The 13764-nt window shown below is 47.6% G+C and overlaps 2 protein-coding genes across 2 annotated transcripts; one reads left to right on the top strand and one right to left on the bottom strand.

Moving 5' to 3' along the window:
• Positions 1-2226: 2226 nt before the first annotated feature.
• On the bottom strand, positions 2227-5502 carry bcs1l (BC1 (ubiquinol-cytochrome c reductase) synthesis-like). The gene is made up of 7 exons (XM_080019103.1): positions 4840-5502; positions 4602-4741; positions 4298-4492; positions 4127-4190; positions 3350-3522; positions 3079-3196; positions 2227-2867 (listed from the first exon to the last, which is right to left on the bottom strand). The coding sequence occupies exons 1-7, from the start codon at positions 5157-5159 to the stop codon at positions 2615-2617; spliced, it is 1263 nt and encodes a 420-aa protein (XP_079875229.1). The 5' UTR covers positions 5160-5502; the 3' UTR covers positions 2227-2614.
• A 184-nt stretch (positions 5503-5686) lies between these two features.
• Positions 5687-13341, top strand: znf142 (zinc finger protein 142). The gene is made up of 8 exons (XM_080019102.1): positions 5687-6040; positions 6260-6673; positions 7367-7600; positions 8115-8939; positions 9091-9268; positions 9549-12393; positions 12475-12580; positions 12711-13341. The coding sequence occupies exons 1-8, from the start codon at positions 6019-6021 to the stop codon at positions 13235-13237; spliced, it is 5151 nt and encodes a 1716-aa protein (XP_079875228.1). The 5' UTR covers positions 5687-6018; the 3' UTR covers positions 13238-13341.
• The last annotated feature ends 423 nt before the right edge of the window (positions 13342-13764 follow it).

Below are 13764 nucleotides of genomic sequence, written 5' to 3'. Positions count from 1 at the left end.
AGCCACCAATTGTGCAGGTTCTCCCACTTAAAAAGATGAGAGAGGCCTGTTATTTTCATCAAGTATTTGGACAATAACAAAAGTTTATCTCAATACTTTGTTATATACCCTTTGGTTGCAATGACAGAGGTCAAACGTTTTCTGTAAGTCTTCACAAGGTTTTCACACACTGTTGCTGGTATTTTGGCCCATTCCTCCATGCAGATCTCCTCTAGAGCAGTGATGTTTTGGGGCTGTCACTGGGCAACACAGACTTTCAACTCCCTCCAAAGATTTTCTATGGGGTTGAGATCTGGAGACTGGCTAGGCCACTCCAGGACCTTGAAATGCTTCTTACGAAGCCACTCCTTCGTTGCCCGGGCGGTGTGTTTGGGATCATTGTCATGATGAAAGACCCAGCCAGGTTTCATCTTCAATGCCCTTGCTGATGGAAGGAGGTTTTCACTCAAAATCTCACGATACATGGCCCCATTCATTCTTTCCTTTACACGGATCAGTCATCCTGGTCCCTTTGCAGAAAAACACCCCAAAGCATGATGTTTCCACCCCCATGCTTCACAGTAGGTATGGTGTTCTTTGGATGCAACTCAGCTTTCTTTCTCCTCCAAACACGACAGGTTGAGTTTTTACTAAAAAGTTCTATTTTGGTTTCATCTGACCATATGACATTCTCCCAATCCTCTTCTGGATCATCCAAATGCTCTCTAGCAAACTTCAGACGGGCCTGGACATGTATTGGATTAAGCAGGGGGACACGTCTGGCACTGCAGGATTTGTGTCCTTGGCGGCGTAGCGTGTTACTGATGGTAGCCTTTGTTACTTTGGTCCCAGCTCTCTGCAGGTCATTCACTAGGTCCCCCCGTGTGGTTCTGGGATGTTTGCTCACCGTTCTTGTGATCATTTTGACCCAACGGGGTGAGATCTTGCGTGGGGCCCCAGATCGAGGGAGATTATCAGTGGTCTTGTATGTCTTCCATTTTCTAATAATTGCTCCCACAGTTGATTTCTTCACAACAAGCTGCTTACCTATTGCAGATTCAGTCTTCCCAGCCTGGTGAAGGTCTACAATTTTGTTTCTGGTGTCCTTTGACAGCTCTTTGGTCTTGGCCATAGTGGAGTTTGGAGTGTGACTGTTTGAGGTTGTGGACAGGTGTCTTTTATACTGATAACGAGTTCAAACAGGTGCCATTAATACAGGTAATGAGTGGAGGATGGAAGAGCCTCTTAAAGAAAAAGTTACAGGTCTGTGAAAGCCAGAAATCTTGCTTGTTTGTAGGTGACCAAATACTTATTTTACCGAGGAATTTACCAATTAATTCATTAAAAATCCTACAATGTGATTTCCTGGATTCTTTCCCCCCATTCTGTCTCTCATAGTCAAAGTGTACCTATGATGAAAATAACAGGCCTCTGTCATCTTTTTAAGTGGGAGAACTTGCACAATTGGTGGCTTACTAAATACTTTTTTGCCCCACTGTGTGTGTGTGTGTGTGTGTGTATATATATCTATATATATCTATATATATATAGAGATAGATAGATGGATAGATTCTTTGTATTTGTTCGTCACCATTTGAGAAGATGTCTTTGTGGCTGTAAACCAAAGGCAGTACCTTATGATGAGAAAGTACTTTATTGATCCACAAGAGGAAAATTCTGGAATATGAGGCTTACTGAGGCATTTTATTCATCATATCATGATTGTTGATTTGCACATGATTTCTTAACATTTCAGTGTCAAACTTCCAAAAGCCTTTCCCTGTGCAGAATGTTTCTGAATAAATATTTCTTACAAATAAAGCTGTGTTCACATATCTTTTTCGGAATTCAGCAGCCGAGTTGAAAAGCCTGCCCTGACTTAACCACAGTTTAAGTTGTCGAATTTAAACATTTTCCACGTTAAATTTGAATTGCAACTCCATTTAAACAGCTGGGGGCTCGCTTCCCGACAGCATGTGAGTGATAGCAGTTGGGGTAACAGCTTCTTTATTTGTGCAATAGACTAACCCATTTCTGTTGGAACTGCTACAATGTTCCAATTATTTTAGTTTCCGTTTTAGGATTATTTTTCTTAATTTCATTTTATGTACATACACATAGACCTCTTGCCCGTATTTGTAACATCGACTCCTTTATTTATGTAGTGACTCTTACTTTATTAAAAAAAAAAATATATATATATATATATATATATATATATATTATTTTTTATTTTTTCCCCCCTCCTTATATTTGCCTTGTTATTTTATCTTTTTATGCCCACTACGCAGTTGTTGCCGATCATGCCCCAAGAATTTCATTGTATCGAATGACCTTGACCAATAAAAGCACTTTTCAACTTTTTTTGAACTTTTTATTTAGCAAAGTAAACCTTCCTCTTTATCTGTATCTGTGTCGAAACATTTCCCAACCATTCCAGGGATTCAAACTGGTGACTTTGGTTTTCCGTGCGACTCATTTGTAGTTGTCCTATTTTTCTGCATCAACACATTTCAGCATCCTGAGGACCAAAACAAGCCTTGATGGAAATGTAGTAGTAGAAGTCATTTGTGTCCCCTTACACGAGTCATGGCATTATTTTCCAACTTCCTTGTATTTTGGCAGGTGTTCGTTCTCATTCTTTTATCTTGTCAACGTTATCTATGGAACCTGCAGGGTCCAGTTTGTAGAGCATAAAGTGTCCCTGGACCTGGGCTGGGCTGATCTCTGAGTGGGCGGCCAGTGCACACTTTGCAAACCGCTCTCCTTCTGACGACTGCTCAGCTGGGTAGAACCGCCAGAACATTTGGGTCAGCTGCCAGTGGTTGCAGTGACCAACGTACTGCTTAAGATCCACGCGGCCAGGCCTGATCAGAGCGGGGTCCAGCCTATGAAGATAAAACTACTTAATCTACTTGAGATTGTACTTTGTTTATACTAATGAACGAAAAACAAATGCCGTTCTTGTCTGGGGCTGGGGGGGACAATGGACAAAGGGATATTCTAAACATTTTTTTTTAATTGTATAATTTGGTTGTATCGGGTATTAAAAGGTATATGCATGCTTGTTATGTTTATAAATGTGGAATACTGGAATACCTGTCAATAAAGTTGGTGGTCATGAAGACTATCCTGGCCTCAGACGAGGCCACTCCATCCAGGGCGTTAAGCAGGCCACTGAAGGTGAGTCGTCCCATTCCCTGGTAGGCTAAAGGGTCTGTTGGAGCAAGAGGAAGAGAGACACAATATAAAGGACACTAAGAAGATGATCAGGCATTCTTAAAGAAAGGAAACCAGGATGTTTGTCCTGACAGTTTTGTTCCCACAATAGGTTAGCTTTGGGAACCAAACCTTCCCAGCTGTGACCTACTCTCTGTGTGGGGCAGCTCTCTGCTGACGAAGGCAGCGTCAACATCCTCCAGCAGTATGATGCTCTGTTGTGGCGCCACGCTCAGCAGGTGGTTCAGACGATCATCCGAAAGGCTTCTGTCACTCAGACTCATCAGGCAAATGCTGTAGCCGAGCTCACCTGCCAGCGCTGTGCTGAGAAGCAGAGAAGACGACACACATACCAGGACATCATTGTCAAGCTGGGAACAGATACCTTGTGATCAGCTGTCCGTCCGTTTTATTTACCTACTTGAAGAAATGCTTTCATAGTGACAAAAAGAGGAAGAGGATTTATAATATCATATCAAACTGCAGCAAAACGGTTTACAAGTTGTTATAGCGAGAATGAGTGTGTAATTAAATGTGAAAGAACAAATATAGCTGCAGGAAGCAATACAAAGGATCCATTTTGTCATGTTTGGTATGTATTACAGTTTCCTAAAATTTAAGACAACAAAGACTTAATTTCCTGCATTCTGGTCAATTTTAGTGCATGTGAATCACAAACTAAGGAGGTAAGACTGGCCAGGCCAGACTATAAACACGGTCGCCCAAGAGTTACTCTCTGCACAATGATTTTTATCTTAGATTTAAGCAAACTTTCATAAGAGCTGGAAGAAGTGGAAGGGGTAAAAAGTGCTTGTGCAGTTCAGCAGATTGATGGATGGACCGCAACAGTGCCCTCTCTTAGATATGCAAAAAGTACTTGGTTAGGTATGATCGATAATAATTCCAAAGTAGTTATCAGTGCACTCACATAAAGCTGCTCTTTCCACAGCCTGGGGGTCCGTAGAGTAGATATCCTCTTCTGTAGGGGATCCCTGTGTGACGGGGGAGTGCAAACACAGGAATTAGTTTGAGGCCACGTGCTACTTTAGTCGTAGATTCAGACAGTTCATTCTCAGTGTATTATACAATGATAATCTACCTCTGTCAGTGTACCACTTTGGATTCCCGATAAATTCCTTAACGTCGTCCACAATCCTCTCGCCCACACCAACCTCCAGTACCACTGAGCTCAAGGGTCTTCGTCGCCGTGGAAACCCGAAGGGCCTCCACTCGGCGCCCATGGCTGTGTACATCACAGTCCGTCCCTCTTCCTGCTTCAGTGCCAATTCTCTAGCTGAAAAACATTGGCATTGACACATGTTAAATATTGGCCATTGCTATGGGGCGGGGCTCCTAACAGAAAAACCTTGATGTAGGGCTGAGGAGTAAAAAAGACAAAGTACCTTCCTGTAATATGTTGAAGAAGGTCTGTCTGTCTCTCCCCAAAGCCGTGAAGGTGACTGACTCCCATGGCGTTCCCGTATGCAGATCCACCATCTGCTTCTCTCTAGTCCTCTCCACTCTTATCCACTTCCTCCCATACCTGCAAACATCAAAAGCAGTCGTGTTGGTCTACATACAGTATGTGTGTGCTTGTGTGTGTGTGTGTGTGTGTGTGTGTAAAACGTGGAGATTTCTCACCAGATGATATGGTTCCCAGGACTCGGGTGGAAGTCGAACTGGGTGTGGACCTTCCCACTCTCATGGGCCAGGTAGGAGGTCTCCACGCTCAGGTGCTGGGTGTGCCGGGCGTGCTTGGTGATCCAGCTGAGCAGCCAGTGGTAGCTCTTGTCTCTGCTGGGGACCTCCAGGGTGATCATGTAGTTCCTGCGGAAGAAGATCATCCCGACCTGAGCCCCTTTCCTGGCGACGGCCAGCGCCGTCCCGACCCCGACGAGTCCGAACCCGGCCCCGAAGTAAGGGTTGTCTTTCAGGCTGTCCAGGATATCCGACAGGGGCATGTTGTCGTTGAGTTCACACTCCTCTGTAGGAATCCATTTTTATGAAGACCCAGAAAGAAGGGTACGTTCCAGAAAGCACATCTGTGGGACTGTGCTGTCAAAAGGCAAACAACTCACTTTTCGTCAGTCCGTTGTTTTGGTTTTAAACGACACAGCTTCTTTGGGAGCACGCAACGCCGTGAACATAACCGCGGGAGCCTCCGAATTGAATTATCCTGAATAACTCATCGATCGTTTACCGAATGGGTTCTTAAAGACCCCACACGTGGGGAGTTACGGCGCAAAACAGCACGAAAAGTCAACCGTGGTCGGCGGCGACCTCTGCTTGACTTCCCGTGTTGCGTAAATATCATTCCGACGCCCAACACGGACGGTGTGTTTGGTTCCTAGTTCCTATGCGCGTTCATCTTCACTTATTTTATCCCCCCCCCCCCTCTCATCTCATCTCATCTCATCTCAAAAGCTTCTTAATTGAGGTAACATGTCTGACAGATTGAGCAAATAACACCACGTCTCGTGTGAAATGGGTGTAGCTCTCCGTGGCGCGGGAGATGGGTTTCCAACAATTCCGGGATTAAATTTTTTTTTTTTACAATTTATTGAAAAAAGGCCACAACGAAGCTAATGGCGACGCTGTTCGGGGTGGTTCGCGATTAACGCGATCGAAATGTGAACATTGAAAAAGGCCGAACGTCGGTGAAAAGTCGTCGAGGTTGCTGGTTCGTCGCGGGTGCGCGGCGGCTTGGGCTGCGACGACGCGGAAAAAAAAAAAAAAGAAGATGGCGGCGGCGTGGGAACGACACGTCCGCCGCATGAAGGACGTGGCTGTCGGCTCTTGGTGTGATGGTTTTTGGACCAAATGAACCGTGGGAGCGTGTGCGGTAGGTCGGGGTTGAGGATTCTGCTTCCATCTCCCTCTGCTTAAATCCTCCCCTTTCCCCCGTTGTCAGCAGTTGTGATTAAATGCATTGGAGATACATATATGAATACATACGACAATAGATATTATATAATAATAAACCACATTATTACAATGATAGAAAATGTTGGTATGTTGGAGTGGGGGGTAAAAAAAAATCAGTTTATTTTGTTTTTAACAGATCCGACAATGGAATCCGATCCCTATGGAGACGGTAGCGGCATCGTCCCGGACAAAGGCGTGGCTTCTCCCGACTCGAGAGCGCCTCCCGCACTCCAGGAGGACAATGCGACCGATTGCAAACGCCCTGTGTGCGACGAGCCCCTTTCCAAGCCGGGCGCTCTGAAGCTCCACCTCCGCGTTCACGACGGAGGCCCGGCGGCGGCGGCGGCGCGCGGCAGCAGCGGGGGCGCCGCCCTCACCCCCTGCACCTTCCGCTCGTGCCGGCTCGCGTTCCGCACGCCCGGCGAGATGGAGGGCCATCGGCGTAGCCACGCGCCCCTTCACTGCCCTCGCTGTCGGTTTGTCGCCCGCAGTGCCGAGCACCTCAACAGACACTGTTTGGAGCACGACGCTCCGCCCGACGACCCTCGCGGTGAGACGGCCCGGCCGGGGCGAACAAGTGGGCGCACCGTTTTGATTCCAAAAAAGGGGCCCGTTTCCCCCCTCTCACCCCTCACGGGTTTGCGTGTCACCCCTCTCTTTCTCCAGGAAGATCGTTAAAGAAGTGGCAGGGCATTGTTCATTAGAGTTGAACAATCACGTCTTGGACAGGTTCACAACCGCCTCGGAGGTGGATTGTTTATTCATTTTATTTTTTTTATAGCCTCTATTGTAATCCTTAAAATATAGGTAGCACCGGTGTTAGGCCCAGATTTACAGTCTGACAACAGACGTAGGGAAGACGAGGTCATTTGAAAGACACACACACACACACACACCACCAAGCTCTGAGCTTGTCATTGATGAATATTTATAAAATAAGATGAGATGAGAACAAATTAAAATAAGATACGATAATGCAGTTATGTTGTATTTGTTATTAATTCCTTGGGCACTTGTTCTTTTCATAAGAGAATAGAATTAAATAACATAGAAAGATGGTGAGAGTCTACCAGGGTGCAACTACCCTAAAGACACTCAATTAGTCTAATACAATTTTAAGGAGCACACTGACATTTCTACTGAAGTAAAACGTATATATCACCAAGTATATAAGTCGTTGCTCTTAAAAGTACTTACAGTATTAAAGGTAAAATTATTTTCCATGTACTAATTCTTTCTGCAGGTAGAGAGATGGTGCACACGACGACGGGCACCGAGGGAGACAGCCAGCGCCAGGCCTCCGCCAGGCCGACAAGAAAACGGAAGCCCAACCCAGACGATGTGTCGTCGCCATCGCACGAAGAGGGTTCAGTCGATCTGGAGAGGCCTGGCCACGTGAGAAAGAGAGGCAAAGCCCAGATGGAAAAAGACAAAGCCGCAGCAGTTATAAACGAGTCTGACACGCCTCCCTCGAAAGGTACCAGCTCTGTTATGCCTACTAGCTTTTTGTTTTGTTTCGTTTTAGTTTGCACGCAAGTCAACGTTTAAAAGTGAACTATGACAAGGTGATATACATGCCATGGCAACAAAGCAGATCATTTTTGTTTGAAATGAATAGAAGCTCACATACGACGATTATACCTATTGGCCGACACTAAAAAACCTCCAGAAACCACCAAAGATACTTTCTAGCACAGTTGACGTCAGAAAACACATGAAATAAAGACTCACAGGACGCTGGGATGTCCTGGCCATCAGGAATAACGGGCCACGTCCACATTTTATGAAAAATAATCTGCTGTCCTTCAATTTTAGTCATGGGTAATCGAGATTATTTTTATTAAATAAGAAACCAAAACTGCATTAAAAAGACAAAAAACTTTTTTTTTCACAATTTCCAGGTAAAATGAGTTATAACAGCCTGTACACCTCCGTCAGTCTCTAAATGAGGAAAAATTGCAAAACCTTTTTTTTTTTTTTTTTTTTTTAAGATTTCCTGGCGGAGGGTTCGGAGCAGATCTATCGCACCCACACCTGCCCCAAATGCCGGCGCTGCTTCAAGATGCGGTCTCACCTGCAAGAGCACCTCCACCTGCATTTCCCCAACTCCAGTCTCCAGTGCCCCACCTGCAGCCATTACTTCACCAGCAAGAGCAAGCTGCGCATCCACATGCTGCGGGAGGCTGGAAAAAAGGTCCACCGCTGCCCTTTGTGCGAGTATTCTGCCGTTGAGCAGAACGCCATCCGTCGCCACCTGGCCAGCATGCACGGCGACGAGGCAGGGGGCGACCGCACCCCTAACGCCTACCCTTGCCCCACCTGCGGTCAGAGCTTTGGCCAGAGCAGGTCCCTCAAATCCCACATGAAGACACACAACGTACTGCCGGATCACAAAGCGGTGGCCTGCTTCCAAGACGGCTGCTCCTTCCAGAGTTCCTCGCGCAAGGAGCTGCTCGGACACGCCAGCAAAGTGCACGGCGTCAAGGCGGTGTTGTGTCGGCATCACGCCTGCCAGGCCATTTTCGGGAGCGAGAAAGACATGGAGGATCATTACCGGACGCACCTGGCTTACCACTGCCCGGAATGTGATTTCTCTTGCTCCAACAAGAGCGTCTTTCTGCAGCACCAGCGACAAGGTCACGCGGGGAAGGAGGAGCTGAGCTGTGACTTCTGCTCCTTTGTCACGTTCAATCCCGTGGAACTTGAGCAGCACACCGGACATCTGCACGCCAATGAGAAGATCCACCGCTGTCCGCAGTGCAGCTACGTCACCTCACATAAGCGTGGCTTGAAGCGGCACATGCTAATGCACAGCGGTGAGGAATACAATTGTTTTGTTTGCGTTTTACACACATAATTGATCTGAAACTCATCAGCGGAATATCAGTTGTACATTAACAACATTACATCAAACAAATGACCGTCTTGTTATTCCCCCCATTTCCCTTTACATTCTCTTTATAAAAGGCGAGAAGCCTCACAAATGTAGCCAGTGTGACTTTAGGTGCCGAGATGAGTCCTACCTCGCCAAACATATGCTCACCCACTCTGATGACAAAAACTTCATGTGCTCTGAGTGTGGCTACGTCACTAAATGGAAGCACTATCTGAATGTGCATATGCGGAAACACACTGGGGACCTGAGGTAAGAATTCCATAAGAACATTTTCATTGTATTCCCTTTTGAGTATTATTCATTTGGTGGACATTGCAGGGGACAAACTTATCAATTAAGAATGAAAAAAACAAACCAGCTCTTAAAACAAATGGCAGGGACAGCACCATCTGTTATTTAACCGGTTGTAATGCTATATGACTATTTACCAAACAAAAATGGAAAATGATCACTTGGAACTAATTTGAGCCATTCAGACATATCATTTGCAATAGAAGAACGAGAGCAAACTTGTGTTTCCCACCTTTAGGTACCAGTGTGACCAGTGCTCCTACCGTTGTCACCGCATGGACCAGCTTAACAGCCACAAACTGCGGCATCAGTCCAAATCACTTATGTGTGAGATTTGTGCTTTTGCCTGCAAGCGCAAATATGAGCTCCGCAATCACATGCTGACCAAGCACTCTGCAGGTGAGAAACAGGAAACTGTTTACGACTGCAAATACTGCTCGTATACAACCTGCTACCGCCAGGCACTTCAGAACCACGAAAACTGTAAACATACCAAGCTGAAAGAGTTCCGCTGTGCCCTCTGCTCATATTGCTCTTTCAGTAGTATTAGCCTTTTTTTGCACAAGAGGAAAGTACACGGGTACGTACCTGGGGACAAAGCATGGTTGGACAACTATACGTCGAAGGAAAAGGAAAGAAACTCCATTGAAAGCGTGCAAGATTTCTACAAGAAACCCTCAAGAGCTAGCGGGCAGCCTGAAGGCACTCCACCATCTTTGGCTACTGAAGACCGAAGCGAGGAGCCTGGTAGTGCCGGTCTGACAGACAAAAACACCCACCAGGAAACTGTGGGGGTTTCCGAACCCTTGAACAAGACCAAAAACAGAATTCCTGAAGGGGTGGACGAGGGTGGCGCCTCATCCAGCAACGGCACCGAGGAGTACTGCACGCTGGTGTTGACGACACTATCGACGACGGAATACGAGGCCAGCCCTGTGGTGGATGGCGTGTGTCCACCTACCAAGTCATTCAATTTATACGACCCAGATTCGGACCAACCAAAAGAAAAGGAGCAGGCGACGAGGTCCGTGAGGGTGGCGGAGGAAGACGGTGCGGCGCTGGAAGACGACGGCTGTGATCAGAGTGAACAGGATGAGAGTGACGGTCCGCCAAGTAATGTATCGCACACATGTGAGGTGACGGGAACGGAGGAAATCATCGGTTCCTCTGAACGGTCGGTCCGAGAGCGGCATTTGGACTCGGAGGCTATGAAAAAGCACGACCGAGACCAAGCGGAGGCGATGGTTTTGGAAGGGCGCGTGAAAATGCTCGTGGTTCAGAGCAAAGACGTTTACCGCTGCGACAAGTGCACCTACGTAACTCGCAAGGAGAATACTCTAAAGTACCACTGTCAGTTTGTGTGCCGTGGTAGGTCGAAGGGCCACAGATGCCAAGCTTGTGGTGCGCAGTTCAAACAGAGGCGTGGCCTGAATACCCACCTCTTGAGGAAATGCCCGGCTCGTCAGAGGAAGACGAGGACGTTTAAAAGCATATCAACTGCGTGTCCGGCTGCAGGCGAGGCCTTGCCACTCAGTCGGTCAGGCCAGGAATCAACCCATAGAAGAGAAGGAATACGTGCACATTCTTCAACAGGGGATAAAAGCATTTTTGAGAAAGCGGCTAGCTCAGATGGTTTACAAAGCAGGCGGAAGGAAATTATTCAGAAATATAAGAATTTGAAGGTTAAACTCGGAAAGAAACAATTGCGTGATGACAGTGAGACACCTGGTTCGTTGAACAACCAGCGGTTTTACATGAAAAGAAAAGGGAAATTCACCTGTAAGCTATGCAATTTTTCCTCAAGGACTCTAGCCACAGTTAAACGTCACTGCTCGTTGTGCAGGAAAAGCTCAAAAGATAGAGACGATCAAAGCCATACGGAAGTCGCCGATGAAGACCGTGACAGAAGAAGAGAAGAGGAAGACTTGCCCCAGGACAACAATGGTCGCACAGTGAACGTTTTGATGAAGTCATGTGGTCAGAACCTCTCCTGCCCCAGCTGTCCATTCAAGTGCAGTCAGAGAAGGGCGTTGGTCAGCCACGAGAGGAGAGGCTGTCTGAGAGCAGATGAAATCCAGTGCCAGCTGTGTTCCTTTGTGGCAAAGTCTCAGAGTTCGTTGACCAATCACGTTTCAGTCGTCCATGACAAGGCCAAGTTGGCCGTTGCAAAGCCTAAACGCCTGCATTGCGAGCACTGCCCCTTCACCTGCAAGCAGGAGCGGTGCATGCTACAACACGTTGCGGTCAAGCACAAAGGTTCGAGACCCCACCGCTGCCGTTACTGTCCTTTCAGCACGACGCGCCGCTATCGCCTGGAAGAGCACGAGTCTCTGCACACTGGCGTCGGACGTCACGTCTGTGGAAAGTGTGACAAGACCTTTGGGACGATCACCAAACTGCGTCAACACAAGACACGCGTCCATGACAGACAGCCTTCCCACTTCTGTTCGCTTTGTGACTTTGGCGGCTACACGCTGGATGACGTCAGGCGCCACAACCTGAGATGCCACACGGGGGACCTGCAGCACACTTGCGCTCATTGCCAGGTGTGCTTCAGTTCAGACGTCGCGCTTAGGAACCACTGTAAGCGCGTGCACCAGCTTCAGGATTCCTTCGCTTGCCCGGAGTGTGCCCATACGTGTGGCAGCGAGGCCGCGCTCAAAGCCCACCGGCAGAGCAGGCACCCTGTGCTGAAGTGCGCCACCTGTCAGGTATGCTTCGACACAAAGGAAGGCCTGGAGGAACACCAGAGAACCCACTTGGCCCATCGTTGCCAGCTGTGCGCCTTCGCGAGCAGAACCAGGCAGGTATTGGCTCAACACCTGCTCGACGTACACGAAGAGGGGTCCGCAGCCGACAAGCCGCTAAAGTGCAGCAACTGCGAGTTCGGCTGCCACCATCAGCTGGTGTTAGAACAGCACCTCCGCTCGCACGGGGGCAAGCGCCTCTACAAGTGCGCGGACTGTGAGTACTCCACCCAAAACAAGCAGAAGATCACGTGGCACATTCGCATACACACTGGAGAGAAACCGTACAGCTGCGAGCAGTGTAGCTACACCTGCGCTGATCCCTCCAGGCTGAAGGTGAGCTTTACCAGCTTTACATCCATTTATTATGCTCTTTTGTAGTACACATTTTAATCCCACTTCTTACTTTTCATGTAGTGTCACATGAGAGTGCATCAAGAGGAGAAAAAGTACCTTTGTACTATGTGTGGCTACAAATGCAAGTGGGTCACCCAGCTGAAGTACCACATGACAAAGCATACAGGTACTTACAAAACATTTATGTTAGTTATCGGAGGTAACCTCGAAGTGTTGATTGTTGGATTGAATATTGAATAATACTGTATATACGCAATAATCCTTATTCTACTCACCCATCTTTCCGTCTTCTACAGGCGAGAAGGCCTATGCCTGTGAGGAGTGCGACTACCGCACCAACAGAGCGGACGCCCTCCGTGCCCACCGGGACACGCAGCACTGCGACCTGCGCTCCTTCGTCTGCGAGAAGTGCGGCAAGGCCTTCAAGACCCGGTTCATTCTGAAGACCCACCAGCGGCAACACAGCGACGAGCGGCCCTACACGTGCGGCCTGTGCCACAAGGCCTTCCGGTGGCCCGCGGGCCTCAGGCACCACTACCTGTCCCACACCAAGCAGCAGCCCTTCAGCTGCCGCCACTGCTCGTACAGAGCCAAGCAGAAGTTCCAGGTGGTGAAGCATCTGCAGCGGCACCATCCGGACGAATCCGCGGAGCGGGGAGTGGCGAAGGACTCGGAGGCTGCGTGCCTGACCCTGAGGGAGGCCATGGAGGGAGCGCTGGATGGAAGCGCCGGGAGGCTGGGAGGAAAGGAGGAGTGTGAGGGACGCGAAGAGCCTGTGTTGGAGAGCGGCACGCAGAGAGATGTATGTACGAAGGAGAGATGACGGCAGAGAGACAAACCGAAAGATGATCATCCGTTTGTGTCGCAGCGTGACTTGTGCATATGGACCTAAAGAAGACGTGTATTTCAGTGTTTTATATTTTTGATATCTGGCGTGAGTTTTAACTTAAGACTGTGTATAAAATTAAAGTGTTGTCTTTTGAAGTGGTATGAATCAGTTTACTTTATTCATGAACACTATTTACATCCGTCAGATGAATGTGGCACCGAAAACAGAGGAACTCAGATTCGGCATTCTGCTTTATTCGACCTTTAATTGTAGGTCTTTAGCTTGCAATAAACAAAAATATATATTGTCTGTATTCCCTTGTGTTCGTCAAAATCTGATGAGATAAAATCAAGAAATCCCAGTTGAGGGAATATGAGACAAAACATAACTATCCACAAGTTTTTCATGACATTCTTTACATTTGATGGGATATTTGGATTGGTGTAGAACAGCAGATGTGTTTGTATGCAGAAAAAGATAGTTTGGCTTGGGTGTAGCTTAACTTGAAGCCCCACATTGCT

Source organism: Zeus faber (assembly GCF_960531495.2).
Source record: "Zeus faber genome assembly, chromosome: 18".
Taxonomy (NCBI): Eukaryota; Metazoa; Chordata; class Actinopteri; order Zeiformes; family Zeidae; genus Zeus; species Zeus faber.
Note: the sequence above shows the minus strand (reverse complement) of the source record. Positions and strands in the feature narration are given on the sequence as shown.